Genomic DNA, 22,859 nt, shown 5'->3' with positions numbered 1-22,859 from the left:
GGATAAGTAGAGAGATTGCACCCTTAAGGGTTTGGGATCCGGGCGCTTGAACATAGTTTGGCAAGCTTCTCTTGGAAAGAGAAGACATCAGTCATAGTATGACTATGACTTATGTTCATTAGTAGGGATTAGTGGTTGGACTTATAAAGAAGATTAACTTAAGGGGCATAAACTGGTTATTGGCCCAGTTGTAGCTTAACCGAGCAATCTAGTGAAGGGTTAATCGCATGCGATTTGGTTAAGAATGGACATCATAGATATATCTTAGTAAGGAGAGTTCAGCTTGTCGATCTTTAGTGGGAGTGGCTAGCAGTTTAAAACGGAGTGGTGGATCCCGTGACCTAAAGAGTTTAGTCAGTTATCACGTACCGTTGGAGCTTCGAGCTAGCAGGTCCATAAAGAGTCCCTTAAGCTATAGCTCAATGGATTTAGTTGAGATGATCAGTTCTTAATGTTGAATTGAAATGTTCAAATTGACAAGAGGTATTTTGATTATCATATGATATAATTGTATGATTATGAGATACATCTATTAGAGATGATGTTATATATTATGATATTTACATTAAGTACAAATGAAATAGAAAAAGAACTATGGTTTATACGTTTCATGAGATGACAATATTAAAACTATAGGTTATAAATATAGTATGATAAGTGGTTATCATTATATTTATAATAAAATTAATTATTTGATAATTATATTCTTTTTCTTTGAATAACCAATGAGTGGGTGGTTATTGCATTCATGGTAACCGTGAGTTTTAAAGGAAAGTGATTTTCCCTATTTTGAAAAAAAAAAAAAAAAAAGAATTTATACAAAAGATTTGAAAAAGTTTTGAGTTTTCTCTCTCTCGCAAAAGAAACTTCACGAGTCGTCACAGTAAATATGGCTTTATTAAACGGCTGGGACAAACTAAACGATCGTAGCAGTGCGAGTCTAAACGATGTGCAGTATATTACTAAACGATCGCATAGTTTTGGTAGACGATCGCTTGCCCTATGTAAACGATCGTGTAGTGTCTGTAGGCGACAGAACGAGTTAAACGATAGCCAAACGGTCCACACAGCTTTGCTAGACGATCGTTTAACTTTATCTAAACGATGGGCATCGACCTATACGATAGGTCTCCGCCATCCTCCACTTGCCCAGTCGTGTACACGATCTGCGTTTCTTCCTCCGTCTGTCTCATACCAAGTCCGAACAGAGCCCACCCTCTTGATTCTCACACTGAGAAGACCAAGCTAGCCTTGTTGGTGGTGTCAGACTTAACTCAACACCGTCGAGGTTTTCTGGAGGTCGTTCCTGGTGCTGTGGAGGCCGTTCGTGTTGCGGAGGAGTTTGTGACCGAGACGATTGTTGAGGATGAGCGCGAAGTGTTCATGAGGTGTTGCGGTCATGTAGATCGAGCTTTCGAGGTTACTATTGTTCGAGCGGTCACGTAACAGAGGAAATCTGGTTACTTGGCAAAGTAAAAAACAAAGTGTGGTTGTAAGAAGTAGTGTTGAAGCAGAATTTAGGGCATTAGCCTATAGTATTTATGAGGGCATATGGATAAGAAGACTATTGGAAGAATTGAATTTCTCTCAGACAATGCCCATACGCATCTATTGTGATAACAAGTCAACAATTTCCATTGCCCACAATCCAGTCCTTCATGTTAGGACCAAACATATTGAAGTTGATAAACACTTCATAAAGGAAAAGATTGACGCAGGAATAATATGCATTCCCTTTCTCCCGACAACAGAGCAAATTGCAGATGTGTTAACCAAAGGTCTTCCAAAGTGGCAATTCAACAAGTTGATTGACAAGCTGGCTATGAATGATATCTTCAAACCAGCTTGAGGGGGAGTGTTGATTATTTCCTTTATTGTGAAATTTTATATTGTACTTATTGTATTATATTTGCTGTATTTTATTCTTTCCTTATTTGTAATTATTTTATTCTTTCCTTAATTGTAATTGGGTATTTCTTCTATTTAAGAAACCCTTTCCTTCTAAGATTAATAAGAGAAAAAATAATGTTTTTTTAGCAAATATGTTTTGTTGCTTACTTTTAGTATTCTATACATGACATCAGCTTTCCAGGACCAATAAACTCTATGTCATGTTTGTCAATTATTTCTTTCAACTGTATCTGACTAAATCGGCAGAAAGCATAGAATAGTCATGATTTATTTTCACTGAAAAAGTTGTTATTAATTGAAACAGTAAATCTATGAATATCAAATGCTTCCTTATGGTAGGGTTTTTCGTTTCAATTAAGAAAAATTGAGTTTTCACACAAGGAAGATTTAGGAAAGATTTAAAGAGATTGAATTTTACTCAAAACTGTCCTTTTTTTTTTCTCTTATAAGCATTGTTAGAGAACGATTAATGTTATAATTCTATAATTAAGGTTTTCCATTCTTGTAAATATTTTGTGATATTTTCCTTTTCTATGTTTTGTACTCTTGTATATATTTATATCTTTGGTGAATGAATAAAGCATTCTGATTCTTTCTCAAACCTAAGAGTTTTACATGGTATCAGAGCTCTCTAAATAAACTTAGGGTTTTTTGTGAACCTTAGGGTTTGAGAATTTAGAACCCATTTATGATATATTTAGGGTTTTATGGAGAGGCGAGTTTACTCACAGTCGCCGTCTTTGGTTCTTTCGCCGTCGTTAGTCGCCGCCGCTGCAATCATCAGCCGCAGCGGGAAAAAAGAAAGGCTGTTTTTTTTACACCGCCCATTCCAACGAGAAGTCCAGCCGCCGATCTACAAAACCCCCAAAGTCCCGTTGCCATCTGACCAGGGCATGAGGCTCATGCGCCGCTTGTTCCAGCCTGCTGTCCGTCCACGTGCCGGCGTGTGTAGGCGCGTGCGCCGTTTTTCGTCCGTCTTCAGTGGGTTTCCACAGTGTTGTTGGCTTTTCTTGGTGGTGTGTTTATTTGGGATATATAGATATACTCATTGCTTGTGTAGATATCTCTTTGGTAAATTAGGGTTTGTTTCTTTGCTGTTCGGTGTCTACTTTTTGAGGTAATGGCTGATAAGAAACCAGTAATGTCTGAGATTGTTCCTATGGTGTCAAAAGTAACTGAACACAAGTTGAATGGATTCAACTACTATTCATGGAGATCAAATCTAGGAGGTGTTGTTTCCTATTATTTTCATAAACCTGGCCATACGAAACGTGAATGTAGAAGATTTCTGAATAAGGGTTAGAGGATGCCATCACCCTCAGCACATGTCGCCTCTACTCCTGATAATCTTGACAAGTCAATTACGATTTCTGCAGGGGAGTTTGCTAAATTTCAGTAGTATCAAGAGACATTGAGGGCATCATCTTCTACTCCCATTACGACCATCGCAAAGGCAGGTAACATTTCTAAATGCCTTCTTTCCTCCACGTCAAAATGGATCATTGACTCTGGCACTACAGACCATATGTCAGGTAACCCCAGTTTATTCTCTACCCTTAGTACATCTACCTCTTCACCTAATGTCACTATAGCTGATGGAACCTCCACTCCTGTTTTAGGATCAGGAACCATCCATCTCATTGAATTAATTTCTTTGTCATCAGTTTTAAATTTACCAAATTTCTCGTTTAATTTGATTTCGGTCAGTAAACTCACTCGTGATCTTCATTGTTGTATCTCTTTTTTTCCTGGTTATTGCTTATTTCAGGACTTACAACGAAACAGACTATTGGTAAAGGGCGGGAAGTTGGAGGTCTTTACATCTTTGAACCACAAACACCTACGACCATCACATGTTCTAGCATGTCATCTCCCTTTGAAGAGTATTGTCGTTTAGGTCATCTGTCTATCTCTGTGTTGAAGAGTCTTCGTCCACAACTTCAACATTTGTCTTCTTTCGATTGTGAGTCATGTCAGTTTGCTAAATTTCATCGTTTGAGTTGGTATCCTCGAGTCAATAAACGAGTTAATGCTCCTTTTGAATTAGTCCATTCTGATGTTTGGGGTCCCTGTCCTATTGAGTCCAAAGGAGGGTTTAAGTAGTTTGTTACATTTGTCGATGACTATTCTCGTGTTACATGGTTATATTTAATGAAAAGTCGTTCTGAGTTACTTTCTCATTTTCATAACTTCCATGCTGAAATTCAAACTCAGTTTAGTAGTATTCTTAAAATCCTACGGAGTGATAATGCTAAAGAATATTTCTCTCATACACTCAAGTCTTATTTAGATGCCCATGGCATTCTTCATCAATCTTCTTGTGTTGATACTCCATCTCAAAATGTTGCAGAACGAAAGAATCGTCATCTCCTTGAGACAGCCAGAGCTTTGATGTTTCAGATACATGTTCCAAAATCTTTTTGGGATGATGTTGTTTCCACAGCTTGTTTCTTAATAAATCGCATGCCCTCTTCCATTCTTAAGGGTGAGATACCTTTTCGTACTTTATGCCCCAAGCAACATTTGTTTCCCATTCAACCCAGATCCTGTCTCTTATACACATCTAGATGTGTATAAGAGACAGGTTCCATGCCCTGTACCAGAGTCTTCTTCGTCATTGGATCCAGAAACGGGTGATGATCTTCCTATTGCTCTTTGTAAAGGTAAACGTACTTGTGCCCATCCCATTTCCTCTTTTGTTTCATATAACCATTTGTCACCTTCCACATGTTCATTCATTGCATCCTTTAAGACCTGTCTCTTATACACATCTAGATGTGTATAAGAGACAAAGCTGGATCTAAAGTCCTTAAAATGTATTTTCCTTGGTTATTCCCGTGTCCAAAAGGGGTATCGGTGTTATTGTCCTAGTCTAAATAAATATTTAGTCTCTCCTGATATCACGTTTTTTGAACATACCCCATTTTTTTCATCACCGTCTTTCTCTTCGAATAAGAGTCAGGGGGAGCATAAGGAATTAGAGGATGATTTCCTTGTCTACACAGTTATTTCTCCTTCCGATCCTCCTCCTGATTCATCTCTACCTGTGGCTACCTCTACTCTTCCTCCCATCGTTAAGGTCTATACTTGACGACAACCTCCTCCAGTTCCATGCCCTGTACCAGAGTCTTCTTCGTCATTGGATCCTGAAACGGGTGATGATCTTCCTATTGCTCTTTGTAAAGGTAAACGTACTTGTGCCCATCCCATTTCCTCTTTTGTTTCATATAACCATTTGTCACCTTCCACATGTTCATTCATTGCATCCTTAGAGTCTGTATCCATCCCGAAAACTGTTCATGAGGCTTTGTCTCATCCTAGTTGGTGTGTCGTAATGGTGGAGGAGATGACTGCCTTAGATGATAATTGTACTTGGGATTTAGTTTCTCTCCCTGCAGGAAAGAAGACTATTGGTTGCAAATAGGTGTGTGCAGTTAAAGTCAATCTTGATGGTTCTGTTGCTCGGTTAAAAGCGTGCCTCGTAGCGAAAGGCTACACACAAACTTATGGAGTTGACTATGCGGATATTTTTTCTCCTGTAGCCAAAATGGCATCTGTGAGGTTGTTTATTTCATTAACTTCAATCAATCATTGGCCTTTACATCAGCTTGATATTAAAAATGCATTTCTTCATGGTGATCTTCAAGAAGAGGTGTATATGGAGCAACCACCAGGGTTTGTTGCTCAGGGGGAGAATGGAACGGTGTGTTGCCTTCATAAATCCTTGTATGGATTAAAGCAAAACCCACGAGCTTGGTTTGGTAAATTTAGTCAGGTGATTGAAAGCTTTGGAATGCGGAAGAGCAAGTCAGATCATTCAGTATTTTTTAAGAGATCTGAGGGTGGTGTCATCTTGTTAGTCGTATATGTGGATGATATTGTGATTACTGGTGATGATGCTTTAGGTATCCAGTTTCTAAAGACCTTTCTTTATAGTCAATTCGATACAAAATATTTGGGCATGTTGAAATACTTCTTAAGAATTGAGGTAATAAGAAGCAAGAAAGGAATTCTATTATCACAGAGAAAATATGTACTTGACTTGTTGGTTGAAACAGGAAAGCTAGGGGCTAAGCCATGTAGTACTCCAATGATGCCCAACCTACAGCTAACAAAAGATGGAGAATTGTTAAAAGATCCTGAAAGATATAGGAGGTTAGTGGGAAAACTCAATTACCTTATAGTGACTCAACCCGACATAGCCTATTCAGTAAGTATTGTGAGTCAGTACATGTCATGCCCTACAGTTGATCATTGGGCTGCATTAGAACAGATTCTTTGTTATTTGAAGGCTGCTCCTAGGTGTGGTTTATTATATAAGGATTTTGGTCATACTAATATTGAATGTTTCTCAGACGCCGATTGGGCAGGATCTAAAGAAGACAAAAGATCACCTCAGGGTATTGTGTTTTTGTTGGTGGTAATTTGATTTCTTGGAAGAGTAAGAAGCAAAATGTGGTATCACGTTCAAGTGCAGAATCAGAATATAGAGCAATGGCACAATCTGTGTGTGAATTGATTTGGATATATGAACTTCTTGTTGAGTTGGGATTTGAAATCACCACACCAACAAAGTTGTGGTGTGATAATCAAGCAGCACTTCATATTGCTTCTAATCCAGTTTTTCATGAAAGGACTAAACATATTGAAATTGATTGCCATTTTGTACGTGAGAAAATTCAACAAGGGTTGGTATCTACAGGATATGTGAAGACTGGAGAACAATTAGGAGATATCTTCATGAAAGCATTGGATGGAAGACGTATAGATTATCTATGTAACAAGTTGGGCATGATTAACATATATGCTCCAACTTGAGGGGGAGTATTATAATTCTATAATTAGGGTTTTCCATTCTTGTAAATATTTTGTGATGTTTTCCTTTTCTATGCTTTGTACTCTTGTATATATTCATATCTTTGGTGAATGAATAAAGCATTCTGATTCTTTCTCAAACCTAAGAGTTTTACAATTAAAATGCTTGACTTTCATGATCATTCACTTATCCAAGAAAATGTGTTGTGCTTGGATATATTCATGTAACGTAGGATGAGAACATAAATGAAAACCCCAAGGAATTTTGATGAATTAAAATTCATGAAGTGGCACAGTGTTCTTATAAGACAATGTGACTGTATATTTCTATTTTCATGCTTACAGCTCTATGTATCTCTTTCCAAATTTACATGTAGAAACTGCTTTACACTGATTTCTACTCTTAACTATGGGAAAAAAATGGAGGGAATCTGACAAAATTGTGTGGAGGATTGTCTTTCTTCTCTCTTTCAGGAAGTTTGCAGCCTGGATGTGAGATTGATGAAGACATCTTCTCTGCAAGGAATTGTCAACCCTCCAGTTGGATGTTTAAATCCAAATTCTTCTTCGGCACTCTTGAGCAAAGCTGAAAAAGAAGGATGGTTTAAGTATGTTATTGGAACCACAAACCGCTTTCTTTCAATATCTCCCACATAGACTGCAATATGGCCTTTAGGAACACCACATTGTTTTCTAGAAGAAACAGTATGCATTTTGACAACTTGCTTTGCATTCAGGAGAAGTGAAGGTAGTCTGATTCCCATGTTTACTTTTGAAAGGTTTTCTCCTTGATGCAGATCTAGAAATTGGGAAGTGTAGTTCTTGAATGAGGATGTGTTTGAAATTTGAGTTGGAGATTGAAGTTTATTTGATCTGTATTTATGGATTCAGAATGGAGAAATGATGAGTAAACAGTGTTAAGTGGGTGTCTAAGAAGGCCCACTTCATCAATGCTCACATGGGATGCCTATTTGGTTTGAATTCTCACACTTCATCATGTGCTCTAACTACTGGTAAGCAGTCCCATTCGTCCCAATTCTGTAAAGTTATAGTCCAAAATAAGAGGTCAAGAAAACTTCAAAACCAAATTTGATGTCGTGGAAGATCAACTGATGACAGAGTCATGTGACAAGCTTCCATCATCGGTCCTCGGCTGCATTTCTAATCTGACTAGAGGAAAAATATATACTAGAGGGTAGCAAACCGGAATAAATTGTTGTTGATAATATAATCAAACAATAAATGAGCTGCCAGCCCACTTGTAAAATCTTCTTTCAGACACAAGAATAATACCTGTCTCAAGCATGCTATGATCGTAGATGCTAACCATTTAGGACTGTCTAATACATGTTTGCTTATCTGTGATAAGAGATATGCGTAATGTTTCTCCATTGGTCTGACTTATCTATTACAAGGAATTAAATTCCTTTCCTTCCTCATCAACTATCTTTGTCTAAATGTGTCTATCCATGTCCCTTTTCTCCACTTATTTCGTTTTCCTGGTATCTTCTGTTAGTAGAAACCTGTGCTGTTATTATATAAAGAGCCAATAAGATTCTATACGTCAGCTGCATATATTCTGTTCTGGTTTTAGTGGTCTGAGAATTTCTTGTATTTTACATTTCCCCCCCTTATGGCATACCAGAAGATCAGGGGGCCTTCTCCAGTTTATGTTAATTTGAATGCCGACTTCAAATGAGACTTCTATTTTTCAGAAGGAGCAGTGCTTCAAGTCTATGGATGTGGCCAAGAGTTGTTGGGGAAAACAAGTTAGGCAGTTTTTCATTCAAGTTTCTTTCTTAAACCAGCAGCTATTTTAGTATTTGGTCGCTCATGCAAGAATTCAACCAAGACATGGAATGATTTAGAAATTTACATAGCAGGAATCTCAAAATTTCAAACTAGGATCATCAGACTTGAAAGAGGTGCATGGTTCTACCATGGATTAAGATTGATTATGAAAGTGACCTGCTCTTGAAGGCTAGCAAAATTGGATCCAGAGAAACAGAGATTGACTGACTGTTAGATTTGCTTAAATGCTGAAAAGCTACATTTGCTTTTTCCTAAATTCTGTCAATTTGTTCAGAGGCCAGTATTCAAAGTTGAGGGAGAAAGCCGAAGCACCGTAGAGATAGGTAGACATTCTTGAGTTGAGAAAAAATCTAAGTTGGATGGATGCCATTTTGTGCTCCTAGTGATCAATATGGAAAAAATGTTTACTGAGTACCCTCAAGTCTTAAATAGTAGGAAATACTACTGGGAAATCTTTATCACCAGAGCTGGATTTCAACCAATCCCATGACAAACGGCAAGATTGAGTTGTGGCAAATGATTATAGGATTCTAGATGAAGCATTAATGATTTTCTATCTAAAAGGAATGTGATCTTGATATTATTCATTTCTCAAAGGAACGGAATGTAAGGCAAGTCAGTTGCTTATTAAGAAGAAACAAGAGCAAACTACTTGATCGCATATGAGGATGGGGGAAATCCAATTTGTTATCTTATATATCGTTGCCCATCCCCATCCATAGGCTCAATAACTTCACAAGATATGTGGTGTGGTGTAAAATCTGATATATTATGTCTGACAGATCTTGGATGTGCAGCTTATGCTCACAACAAACAAGATAAATGACCAAATGGCAAAAGTAAGTTCTGGTCACTGAAGAAAGAAAGTTTGAGGTTATTTGTTTCATTAAAAACCAAATGACAGAATCTGATAAATTTATATCCACTACTGAAGACGACAGAAAAAGCCCTCTGGTTTTGTGCAACCGTGCTGTGTACAGCATGTTCACCAAAGAGTTCTTTGTATGGATTACAGCAGTCTGTAAAAGGTGGTGCTTTTGTGATATAAAAAGGATTCTCAAGAAGCCTTCATTTTTTTTTAAAAGGATATGGAACTTCTCAAGAAGCCTTTATGACAGCGTCAAAGTTAATAATTGTCCATCTTTTGCTCTATGTTTGGTGCTTGAGTCCAAGTTCTTTCATACTCATTGGGATATTCTACATCTCTCAATGCCTACTGAGACTTCTTTCCAATGAAGAATAGCCCTTTTTTGCTGGACTGTCTTATAGCATGACCAATTGTACTTGCGTACCATAATGATGGGACCTAATTTCACTCTGCTATGGACGTCTCAGCTTTTTAAGTTTTTATATGTTCTAGCCCCCAAGAATTTGCTGAAGCTTGTTGAGAGTGAGGTCACTAAGGTCCTATTTGATAATGTTCCAGTTTCCTGTTTCCTATTCCTATTTCTCATTTTTTAAGAAATAGACTCCTCCCATTGTTTTGCTATTTATATTAATACATGATGCCAGCCTGTTAGGTGATCATATGAGAAACCTTCTTCTGCTTGACTTGGAAACTCTCAATGATCATAGATCTTTATGAATATGCCTCTAAGAATTAACATCTTTGACTCAATTATGTACTTTGACCTGGAATTTTAGCCGTCCTTGATGAAACCCAATACATGATCTGGTCTACAATTTGGAAGATGTAAGGCTTTGGAGTCCTTTGACCTAGACGTTAAGACCGACAATGTAGCTGGTCACTCTTTCGTGGAAAGCCAAGCACATGGATGTTCTATCCTTCCATTTTCTATATAATGCACTCTGTCTGTAAGCATTTAATTCATAGTGAAGCTTGGACTGTGGTTTGACTTTTCATAACTAAACAACTTAGTCAATGAAAATGGAAATTTGTGGTGTAAACTGCTGATGATCTGGTGGGTCAGAGAAGGAAATTGGTGCTTCTTTTCCAAGTTGAACAAAACCATGTGAAGTGGCCTATTCAAATACCTAACCATCATACTTCAATACCCCACTTGGGCATTTGAATACCATCTCCAACAACTTAACTCTTTATTACAAAACTATATAAATATGAACATCAAATGAGCCTTCAAACACCAAATTCAACTCAGCCCAAGTCCTGATTTCTCTTGCAGTCCTGTACCAATCAGATCAAAGCTTTAGACCTTTCTAAGAGTCTTTCTTCTCGAGCAAATGGGGATCCGATTGCTATCCTTCGTTCCTCATGCCAAGCAGATCTTAAAGATGCAGTCAAGATTTACCAAAAGTCAGTTGGATGTGCCAAAAGGTCATGTAGCTATTTATATAGGAGAGATTCAAAGGAAGCGGTTTGTGGTTCCAATATCTTACCTAAACCATCCATCATTCCGACAACTTCTCAGCCATGTAGAGGAAGAGTTTGGCTTCCATCATCCACAAGGGGCTCTAACAATTCCTTGTAAAGAGGATGCCTTCATCGATCTCACTTCTAAACTGCAAGTATCTTGAATGATGAAGAGCAAAGGGCAAGCTGCCATTTTTGACATTTTTTTTTTCAACCGATGAGCTTTTTGACACATGCTAGAATGTTGTAGAGCAGAATACCTGTAAATGATTTATTTCAACTCATGAGTTGCATTGTAAAGATGCTTTTACCAACGGGATTAATGAAAAATAGACCAATTCATCTTCAATTTTTGTATAGCTCATTCACTGGTGCTCAACTGTGATGGACAGTCCAAGCTGTGGGAAAGATTTGTTTATTTATTTGTTTGTTATGAATAGCATAACGAAACTTCAAACATAAACAAATCCAAGAAAACTGGATTTTTATGCTAGCGTATGAGTTTGTGCTGAAAAATACTACTCTTGGTTGGTTTATTAAACACAATCCGATATCCATCCCATCTGCCGACTCTTGACACCAAATATGGTGGAAAACATTCATCTTTTCTCCATTGAGGTAAAATAGCTTTATCAGTTCTTAGATCTTCAGCAATTCTTAGATTTAACAGAAATAGCTTGTCCGTTGTGCCATCAGCACGGTGAAGATCCCCATCATCTCTTCTTTTTGTGCCCTTATCCAGTTAGGTGTTGGGTGAATATGTTTTCTATCTTCAATCTATCTTGGGTGTTTAGCGAAGATTTTCAAGGAAATGTGCAGCAACTCTTAGTTGGGACGTGCTTCAATAAATTCTCTCATTTACTTTGGTTTAACGTGATAAAGGCGCTTTTGGCGGAATTATGGTTTGAAAGGAATCAAAGGGTGTTCAATGACAAATTCCTTGGATGGTTGGATCGTTTTGAAATCGCCCATCGCAATGCTTCATCTTAATGCATCCTTTCTAAGCACTTTGAAAGTTACAGCATCCAAGAATTCAATCTGAATTGGCAATTATCTTTCCAGCTTAATTGTGGACTCTGTGTCCATTGTTTCAGCTGCTCCTTATTGGTTTCTTTTCACATCTTTGTTTTGCTTTATTCTAGTTCTTGTATGGTTAGGTCTTGTTATGTTGATTCTGAAATAAAGGCTGAGTGTTAGCCGCGGATTAGTACATTTTTTTGTTTGTTTGTAGGATATGATGAGGGCGCTATGGGGGTGTCAACCTAGTTGAGATGTCCGGGTGTACTGGCTGATCCTTAGTCTTAATGCTCATTGTATAGTCCTCTTGTACCTTGAGCTTTTTTCTCACTAATTTATTAATAAAGAGACTCATTTCCTTTTCAAAGAAAAAAAACAGATTACATTATGGTTTGAAGTTTATCCTGATTTTGATCAAATAGTAATGAGAAAACTGTTACAAATTCTTCTTCGAATGATTCCATTTTTCCACATCGATATCCATACTAAGCCGAACCTATTCTGAGTCACTTTTCATATTTTCACTTAAACCAAATTTAGGCATGGGAGTCTCTTTGCCTTCAGCTGTCCTCAAAGCCAAGCAAATCCTCATAATGCAGGTTGTTACAACTAAAAATCAAGCTCATGCCCCCAAAGGTCACATTGCAATCTATGTTGGAAAACTTCAAAGGAAGCAAATTTTCGATTGATATCATATTTGAATCATCCAACTTTCATATATTTGATCATGAATATTTAGGAGCGTAGATACAATACAATCATTCCATGGGTGGTTTGACAGTTCCCAGCAGAGGATTTGCTTTGATCTCACTTCAAGGCTGCACAGTTCTTGAAAGATTATGAAGAAGAGAATTCCGCTACCCCCTCCCCCAGTTTTAGTAAGTCAGAGTAGAATATGACTCGATAGATAGTCAGCTCATGTAAATGAATAGAAAATTTGTCAATTACACAATAAAATGTCTTGGTTGTTTTTAACTGGGCTTTACATCGTAATAGAAGCTAAAATTTATCATCATGTCATTAAATAAGATTATTTGGAAAAACTTGATCGCCAAGCTTCGATCATTAATTGATGTGAAAGAAGCAAGATTTCCACTTCCACCTATCGTTCGGAAAGAAGAAAGATTTGTAAACATCCAATTGATAGAAGTGTATAGAAGTTTCACTGAATTTCCTACAACAGTAACTATGTCAGCAAGATCAAACAGGATTTGACACATCAAGGTGTTTAGGAAAATAGACAAATGATGATTCAAAGAAAGTGGTAATATTAACATCAGAATTCCATCCATCATCTTTCCCTCATTAATATGCAGCTAGTTCCAGCTATAAAATGTGTTTCAAGTGGATGAAACTACTAGATTTAACGAATAAAAACATGATTAGATTCTTATTAAATGATTTATGACTTGATGTAGTACGCGTACATGTACTTGGCTTCTGTCTCTGATTTACAATATGATGAATTTGGTATCTCTTTTGTCCGTATTCAATTAGGACGTTGTATCAATGATGTAACCATTTCTCTTACTAGGAAAGGTGATCTCGTCTCATTGATAGCTCGATGCCATGTTTCTTTTACCTAACACATTCTTTGTTTAATTGTTCAGTTCAGCTAACCAAGCTTGGTTGCTGGAATGGATAATGACTTGAACCAAACAACTGGGCTGGCATTGCATACAACTAAGAGAGATTGAAAATCTTTTCTAAGTTGAGCAGATCCCTAATAGTCCTCTTAGATACCTAACCACCTGTCTTAAAGTGGCCAATGGAAAAGCACCAGCCACCAGCAAAATTATTTTCTCTAATACTATAAATAAAGACATTCAAGTAAACAACATACAAAACTTAAAACACATTCATTCACTGCTTTTGATTTCAATTTTGGTTCTACACCAATAGAACAAGCAAGCTTTCTAATGGGGATTTTTTTACCATTCAGATTTATTTTTGCCAAGCAAATTTTAAAAGTGCCATCAGGTTTCACCAAAAACCAATTATATGTCCCAAAAGGTCATGTAGTAGTTTACGTGGGAGAGATGCAAAAGAAACGATTTGTTGTTCCGATATCGTACTTGAATCACCCTTCATTCCAACAACTGCTTAAATATGCTGAGGAAGAGTTTGGTTTCCAACATCCTCAAGGGGGTCTTACAATTCCCTGCAAGGAGGATGCCTTCATTGATCTCACTTCTAGATTGCAACTGCAAGTTTCTTAGAGAATGAAGAGCAAAAGGGAAACTTACCGAGTTTTTGACATTCTTTTTGTTCCTTGACTCATTTGTGAAGTAATACTAAAATCTTTTAGGAAGTCCAAGAACAATGCCTCCAGAATGTGAATGAATGGCATTGTTATGAGATTTTAACTAATATATGATTAATTAAAATGCAGCTATTTATATTTCATGATATGTTCTTGTAGCTTATTCTTGTACTATATGTGACTCCTGCTTTCAAGGACAGATAACTAACTGTATGCCTTAGCTTTAAACATTTTCTTTTAATTGGCATCTGACTGCTTTGGCAGAGAGCAGAGAATGGTCACAAAATTTTGGATTAAAATAGTATTAACAAGTGTATTCAATAATATATTTGTAAAAGAAAAGAGTGGGCGCCACAATGTACATCCCATACTATTTCTTTCACCTACTTCCACATTATACTTGCACCTCTCTCCCTCTGACTTTAGGACTCTCTTCAATCTACTGGATCCTCAAGAGTAAAATTACTAAAGAAGAATATATCATTTTTATTTGTATTAAGCAATAAAACTATGGATTTTTTTTTAGAAGAGAAACAATTTCAGTGATAAATGAGAGAAGACAAACTATGTATATTACCAATAAATATCAAATGCATGCATATGGTTATGGTTATGGCTTTGTGTTTGAATGATAAAAACTTTGAGTTTTCATGTAAGTTCCTAATGTAAGGGAATTTTGAGTTTAACAATAACCGTTTATCCCTCTCAATATCGGATGATTCTTGACGAAAATGGTATCGTTCAATGTGAACACTTTTAATAATTTTCTGATTACTACAATCACTACAGTAGTTATATCTCTTATGAGTTCCATCAGGGAACAGGGTTTGTGCTTGGATATGTCCAAATAACATTTCATGAAAATGGAAAGGAAAAACATAAAATTCATGGAGGAGGGCAGTCCTTTTCTAGTAAGATAAGATGACTCTGTATTTCTATTTCCATGTTTACAGATTTGTAATTGTAAGTTGTGTAAATGATGTTCGGGTGAATGGGCAATGTGTTATCACCTTTTAGCTACCCGATCATTAACACGTTGAAACTAACTACACATTGATTTCTAATCTTAACTATGGGAAAAAGATGGAAGGAATCTGAGAAAATTGTGTGGAGGATTGTCTTTCTTCTCTCTTTCAGGAAGTTTGCATCCTGGATGTAAGATTGACGAAGACATCTTCTCTGCAAGGAATTGTCAAACCTCCAGTTGGATGTTTAAATCCAAATTCTTCTTCTGCACTCTTGAGCAAAGCTGAAAAAGAAGGATGGTTCAAGTATGATAGTGGAACCACAAACCGCTTTCTTTCAATATCTCCCACATAGACTGCAATATGGCCTTTGGGAACACCACACTGGTTTCTAGAAGAAACAGTATGCATTTTGAAAACTTGCTTGGCATTGAGGAGAAGTGAAGGTAGTCTGATTCCCATGTCTAATTTTGAAAGCCTTTTTGCTGGATGCAGATCTAGAAGTTAGGAAGTGTAGTACTTGAATGAGGATGTGTTTGAAATTTGAGTTGGAGATTGAAGCTTATTTGATCTGTATTTATAAATACAGGAATACAGAAGTGGTGCGAAGAAAACAGTGTCAAGTAGGTGTTTAAGAGGGCCTACTTCATAAATGCTCACATGGGTTGCTTTATTTGATTTCAATACAAGCATTTCCTTATGTGCCCTAACTACTGGTGAACAGTCCCACTCGTTCCAATTAGGTGAAGTTATCATCCAAAATAAAAGGTCAAGAAAATTTCGAAACCAAACGCCATGTCGAAGATCAACTGATGACAGACCCATGTGACAAGGTTTCATTACTGGCTTCTCTTATCTAATCCAGAGATAAATTATATACCAGTGGTTTTAAAACTGAAATAAAGTCATCTTGATAAAGACCAATCAAACGTTAAATGAAATGCCAGTTCACTTGTAAACCATTCTTCCGGGCATAATGAAAATAATTGTCTCAACTATGCTATAATCTTAGAGGTTTATCATTCAGAATTGTTTAATATGTGTTTGCCTGTCTATAATATGAGGTGTGCATAATGTTTCTCTGTAGGTCTGACTTATCTATTTTCATCAGCCATCTTTGTCTAGATCGGTATATCCGTGTCAGTAATCCCCACCCATTTTCGTTTTCCTGATGTGTTATGTTAATGGCATCTCATGTTGATATTATATAAAGAGGCATTGAGAGATCGGTTTACAAGCTGCATAGTTTCTTTTCTACTCTTCATTTCTTGAGAATTCTGTCTGTTTCTTGTCTTTTCCTCTTGTGATATTGTATAAAGTCTATGGAAGGGAGCAAGAGATATTTGGTCTCTCCAGTAGGAATTTGGCCGAGAAAGGAATGAATTGGAAAATCAAATAATAGCAATCTCAGACTTTCAAATGAGGATCAACTGAGTCAAAAGATATTGCACTGTTGTGCCATGGATTTAGATCGATCATGTCAGGGACGTTTTGCATTCCATAGCTAGAATCATTATTGGGTTCAGAAAAAGAGTTATTTACTGTTAGTTAGATTTGCTTGAAAACTGAGTAGCTCCTTATGTTTTGTCCGAATTCTCTCAAATTGTTCAGAGCTGGCAAGTATTCAAAGCTGAGGGGGAAAGCTGAAGCATTGTATATGAGATATGTAGGCATTCTTAATTCGAGGGAAAAGCTAAGATAGGAACAAGTTTTTCTGGTTGTCAAATAGTTGCCATTTGCTGCTCCTAATGATCAGTTTGGAAATGGTGTTTACTCTGTTTGGTTGTCTTCTTTACGAGAGCTTGATTTTAAGTACTCCAATGACCAAAGATCAGACTGAGTCGAGGTAAATGATTAAGGGGATTGTGCATTGTACAGAGGAGAATATCAATGTTGAAAATGAAGCCAGAAAGGTAGTTTTGACCAAGAGATCATACATTTCACAAAGATATGCATTTCGAAGTGAGAAGATTTATGAGCAAACTACTTTATGGTAGAAGAGGATTGGGGGAGTTGCAGTTTGTTATCTCATAAACTTTTGTCCATCCTCATTTATAGACTTGAAAACCTTTCGAGAGATGTGGACTGATGTGATACGTGACTTGAGGACATTCTGATGTCCCACTGATGTTCAAACTAAGCAAGATAAATTTGAGCATAAAAAGTGTATTTTCCTGGGAATCCAGATGGTGTCTTTTTTTTTTAAATGGAAACAATGCTTTTCATTGATGGAATGAAAACAGACTAATGCTCTAAGTACAATGAGACATAATAAGCAAGATAAAGTAAATACAATCAAATATAGCCCATTGTTGGACTTGTCCATAAAAGTAAAGCAATACAAACAAAAACAACCATAATGAAACAAAATGGCTCTTTGAACGACACTCCGAACACCACTGCAACTGAAACTATGAGAAGAAGCACCATGTGATGAGGACAACTAGTAGGAGATAATCTAAGGGAGAGAAAGTCAGCTTCAACTTAGGCAATCCGGATGGTGTCAATGATAGCTTTGATCATTTAACAAATGGAAATTAAGTCCTGCTTGGAATGACTAATCAAGTGCTTAAAAACACTTATTTCCACCTAAAAACACTCTTTGAAGCACTTTCAACATCATACCAAACATGCTCTTAATGTGTTTTGTTAGTAGTGATGTTTTCCCTATGAAGATCAAGTGCCACACTCTGATGAAGTTTATGGAATTCTTTTAGCAGTGATATTTCTGTTATGGATATTATGTTGTCAATCACATGAACATATTGATCTTCCTCTATTGAAATACTCAATCTGAATTAACCAGGGAGCTGAATGCATAAACATTTTTTGAAGTAATATATCTTTTTCCAACACATATTGGACGCTTTTTGATACTTATTAGACATGTTCTGGACACTTAAACTTGAATAGTATTCATTAAAAAAAAAAAAAATAGAAACATGATTGACATAAAAAGAAAAAGGAGGAGAATGATAAATTTTGACAGCAAAAACCACATAACTCGTTGAATTGTAAGAACATAAATCAATTTTTATTTTTCATAATTGTTCAATCCCACTGTATGAAAAAAACATGTATATTTTCTCTTCAACTTCAAGAATCAACATTTCTATTTCCAACCGAATGGACTTTGTCTTGAAGTATTCATGACTTGACGTGTGATATATGGGAAAAATTGACCAATTAACCTGAAATTTGTGGTATAAAATACAGAGATTATAGAGGAGTGGGAGAAGAAAATTGGTGGCCCTTTCATGAATTTGGCAAAGCCATGTGAACTGGCATGCTCAAATATACCCAACCACCAGACATCAATACCCCACTTAACCAATTGAAATTTCATAATCACCAGCATAGCACTTCCTTCAGAAACTCTATAAATATAAACATCAAAATGAGCCTTCAAACAACAAATTTATTTTAAGTACTACTTCCTCTTCTAGATAGCTCTTACCAATCAGATCAGAACCTTAGACATTTTTGACAGTCTTTCATCTCGAGAAAATGGGGATTCGGTTTCTATCTTTGGTTCCTCATGCCAAGCAAATTCTGAAGATGCAGTCAGGTTTCACCAAAAACCAGTTGGATGTTCCAAAAGGGCATGTGGCCGTTTATGTGGGAGAGATCCAAATGAAACGGTTCGTTGTTCCAATATCTTACTTAAACCATCCGTCGTTCCAGAAACTGCTCCGCCATGCAGAGGAAGAGTTTGGCTTCCATCATCCTCAAGGGGGCCTAACAATTCCTTGCAAAGAAGATGCCTTCATTGATCTCACTTCTAGATTGCAAGTATCTTGAAAGATGAACATCAAAGCACAAGCTTCCAATTTTTACAACCTTTTCTGGTTGTTTCTGACTCATTTGTTTTTTGACTCATAATAGAATTTTGTAGAATGGAATTCCGTTCTTGCCTGTAAATGAGTGGCATTGTAATGTAGCATTCACCAACAGAAATGAATTAAAAGAGTACACAAATTTAGCATCAAATTTCTTTGTAGTCTTTTCTTTGCTGCTTTATTTGTGATGGTTAACCTGCAATCCATGGAACTAAGAAAATTGTTGCCAGATTATAATATCTTGAAGATTCAGACTTCAAAGTTCTACATATCCAAGGCAAACTGGATCCTTGAATCTCTTATACATTCTTCTTTCAATCACTCCAATTTCCCACTTCAGAATCCTCTGCACAAAACTATTCAAATCACTTAGACATGGGAATCAGGTTGCCTTCGCTACTCCTCAATGCCAGGCAGGTTCTCAAAAAGCAAGCTCAGTCTGACGTTCCGAAAGGTCATATTGCAGTTTATGTCGGAGAAATCCAAAGGAAGCGTTTTTTAGTTCCAATATCGTACTTGAACCATCCTACATTCATGGCTTTGCTTAAGAGGGCTGAGGAAGAGTTTGGATACAATCATCCAATGGGGGGTTTGACAATTCCCTGCAGAGAAGATGCTTTCATGGATCTCACTTCAAGGCTACATAGTTCTTGAAAGATTTTGTAGAAATAGAAATCCCTTCCTCCACTTCCCAAGTTCTGCCAAACATATTTTTGTTCATTTTGAGTTAGACAAAGTAGAATGCCACTGGACAGTTCTTGTAAATGAGGGATAGAAAAGGTGGTTTATTTGCCTTTCTTCCTGATCTTTGTAACATGTATAAAGCTGCATCGACACGGCTATAAAAAATTACATTTTATTACTGATAGAAAATTACATTTTATTACTAATAAACTTTATCCTAAGACCCATGAATTCTGTATATATGTTCTTTGTATTTTCTCATCTTATCATGCAACAAAACATTTGACCAAACTCAAGCACAGATCGTTTATTACCAAAATGAAGAAGTGAGCTTTCTGTTTCCATCTGATGCTGGCAAAAACTGTAATTAACCAAAGAAGCTTATAAGTAGCAGTGGCATTTGTAAGCTTACTTTTAAAAAACAAAAAACCAAAACCACAAAGATGTAGTCTTAACTTTTCTGATTCTGCGTAGCAAGAAAATGATGTTCCAGATTATCATTTTGCAATTTATAGATGGGAGACAATCGAAATAAAACAACTACGGGCACGGTATCGTATCTAAGTCATCCTTCAGCTTTCATTTAAATTTTTTTGTTACTCAAGTACAAGAACTCCGTCAAGACTTTAGGCATGTTGAAACTTTACAGACGAGAAACCAGAGCTTTAGGCCAAAGAACAGCAGACTTGAAAAAATGGATGCGTGTTCATGCCATGAATTTGGATAGATCTTGTAAGTCACCTCTTAGACTCCAATGTCAAGCTCAAAAGCAAACATATTAATATTCGCCAGAGTTTTCCTTGTAAAGCTCAGCAGCTACGTCTAATTTGCTGATGAATCTGCCAAGTTGTAGTTAGAGCTGGTGAGTGTCCATAAGTGGATGGACAAAGCCACGGCATTATAAGATCGATTGGCAGATGTTTCTCTGGTTAAGATGAGACGCAAAGGAACACGGGCAAGGATCATAATACCATAGTTTGTCCTGATTGTTAAATGGATGCCACTTTTTTTGGTGCTTCTGCTGATCAGTATGGATAAAGTTTTGACTGAGTATTCTCAAATCTCAATTTCTATAAAATGCGAAGTTCACAGCTCAGATATATTTATGGAAGATCTCACAATGGCTATGAGAAAGAGCTCCATTTGTACAACATTCAATCAAAGATTTATTCTCAACTCCACCTCCATTTTCTTCTACGAACAGAATGTGGTCGTGTTGACGGAACTTGGACCTTGTTGTATGCAAGGTTGTCTTTCTGCTCAATTTTAAACATGTACAGTTTAGACAGCAATGAACAGACGGAATATCAAATAATAAGCAAGAGAAATATGAATTGATACTGAAAATCTATTAGTATTATGCTTTGGTGGGAAATTCACTAACAAAGGCATTTACATTCCAAAAGGCTTGAGATTGTATTTTCTACACAACATTCAAGCAGGAGTTAGAAAGAAATCATCTCAGAAGAAAAAAATGTGTAAAAAATTGATTGATGCCCATTTGATCATCTTCATCCGTCAAGACTGTTGCAGTCTAGAAGTAAGATCGAAAAAGGTGCCCTCTTTGCAAGGAATTGTTAGACCTCCATGTGGATGATGGTAACCGAACTCTTCTTCTACTCGGTTGAGTAGTTGTTGGAATGAAGGATGGTTCAGCTTCTTGTGGGCATCTCACACGTGTACTGTGACATGACCTTTAAGATCATCTGACTACTTGGTAAAACCTAACTGTATCTTGAGAATTTGCTTGGCAGCAGGCAGCAGGGATGATGGCAAACGAGTCCCCATTGTTAAATCTATTTGAAGTGATCAAGAGACTATAAATAAATATGATGTTTATCCTTGATTGATTTCGAAGAAGTTGGAAGGAGAATCGTGATATATCAGAGTTCAAAATAGTACTTGAAACTCATTTAGGATCTATATTTATAGAGTTATGAGGACATAAGATGCCATGAGCTTACAACTTAGAGGACCCACTTACCATGACCATGTCAGCGCACGAGAATTTTCTATTTTCATTTCATCCTTTCTTTTGGTTCCCATGTGTGTTTGATATGTATGACAGAACTAGCTAACTTATAGGCCCATTTGTAATTCAATTTCCAAACAACACCATGCTTGTTCCAGTTGAATAACACATCGAAACAGATGGCTTTGTAAGGAAAATGTAAAAACAAGCCAACATATCCTTGTGATTGGACCTCCTTGCAAGAGGATATTGCTTCATCAATGGACCCAGCTTACAGGTGAGGGAAGTGACTTCACATGTACTAAATGCATTAAATCATATCATATCAATATCTCAGCTTTCATTTGATTCACAGCCAGGTTTGTTGAGTTAACGCATATCATGTTCACCAGTGTACTCTCAGCCACTGCAATAGGACCACTAATGGAGGACTAATTGAGGATTGGAGAGTATCACATGACATGTTGCTTGAAATTTTCTTGGCCTCTTGTTATCGTAAAATTAGGGCCAAGGAGAAAGTGACTGAAATTATAATGGATAGAGCAAACCCATGTGAGCCTTTGGAGAAGTAGGTCCTCAAAGACTCTCATCTGCTGTACTCTTTTTGTTCTCCTCTCCAGTTCCTAGTATATAAATACCCATAAGAATAAAACCCATTCTCGTTCAACAAGTAATCCATTTCCTACATCAAATTCCATATCAAGCAAAACACCATTCAAAGTCACTCACCCTTCTCTTGTTTTGAATAAATTTTCGACATGGGAATCCGTTTGCCATCAATTCTTCTTAATGCCAAGCAGGTTCTGAAAATGCAAGCTATGTCAGCCAGAAATCAATCTGATGTTCCCAAAGGCCATATTGCAGTTTATGTAGGAGAGATTCAAAGGAAGAGATTTGTAATCCCTATATCATACTTGAAGCATCCTTCTTTTGTAGATCTGCTCAATAGATCAGAAGAAGAATTCGGATTTTGCCATCCAATGGGCGGCTTGACGATTCCGTGCAGAGAAGATACTTTCATAAATCTCACTGCTAGGATGCACACATCATGAAAGTTGAAGGAACAAAAGAGAAATGTTCTTGATCACAGTTTTGTCACCTCGAATTTTAGGAAGTAGAGTAGGATAATACTGTACAAACTTGATTGTTTAAGCAATGGAAGTTACATTCTTCTCATATGATAAATTTGCCTCTTCAGTTCATGAATTTCGATTTTTGCTGCTTACTTCTTTTCTCTTGGTGCTTTATC

General features: G+C 36.8%; 4 protein-coding genes across 4 annotated transcripts; all 4 read left to right on the top strand.

The window, feature by feature from the left end:
* The first annotated feature begins 13,802 nt into the window (after positions 1–13,802).
* Positions 13,803–14,266, top strand: LOC120088137 (auxin-responsive protein SAUR21-like). The gene has a single exon (XM_039045227.1). The coding sequence runs from the start codon at positions 13,807–13,809 to the stop codon at positions 14,104–14,106; it is 300 nt and encodes a 99-aa protein (XP_038901155.1). The 5' UTR covers positions 13,803–13,806; the 3' UTR covers positions 14,107–14,266.
* A 3,900-nt stretch (positions 14,267–18,166) lies between these two features.
* On the top strand, positions 18,167–19,300 carry LOC120088142 (auxin-responsive protein SAUR24-like). The gene has a single exon (XM_039045231.1). The coding sequence runs from the start codon at positions 18,623–18,625 to the stop codon at positions 18,914–18,916; it is 294 nt and encodes a 97-aa protein (XP_038901159.1). The 5' UTR covers positions 18,167–18,622; the 3' UTR covers positions 18,917–19,300.
* Positions 19,301–19,306: 6 nt separating this feature from the next.
* LOC120088143 (auxin-responsive protein SAUR21-like) lies at positions 19,307–19,776 on the top strand. The gene has a single exon (XM_039045232.1). It carries the CDS (start codon positions 19,330–19,332, stop codon positions 19,606–19,608), a length of 279 nt encoding a protein of 92 aa, XP_038901160.1. The 5' UTR covers positions 19,307–19,329; the 3' UTR covers positions 19,609–19,776.
* A 2,463-nt stretch (positions 19,777–22,239) lies between these two features.
* LOC120088140 (auxin-responsive protein SAUR21-like) lies at positions 22,240–22,812 on the top strand. Its single transcript, XM_039045230.1, has one exon. The coding sequence runs from the start codon at positions 22,369–22,371 to the stop codon at positions 22,660–22,662; it is 294 nt and encodes a 97-aa protein (XP_038901158.1). The 5' UTR covers positions 22,240–22,368; the 3' UTR covers positions 22,663–22,812.
* Positions 22,813–22,859: the final 47 nt, after the last annotated feature.

The sequence above is a fragment of the Benincasa hispida genome, chromosome 10, assembly GCF_009727055.1.
Source record: "Benincasa hispida cultivar B227 chromosome 10, ASM972705v1, whole genome shotgun sequence".
NCBI lineage: Eukaryota > Viridiplantae > Streptophyta > Magnoliopsida > Cucurbitales > Cucurbitaceae > Benincasa > Benincasa hispida.
The sequence above is the reverse complement of the archived record's forward strand: the minus strand, read 5'-3'. Positions and strand labels throughout refer to the sequence as shown.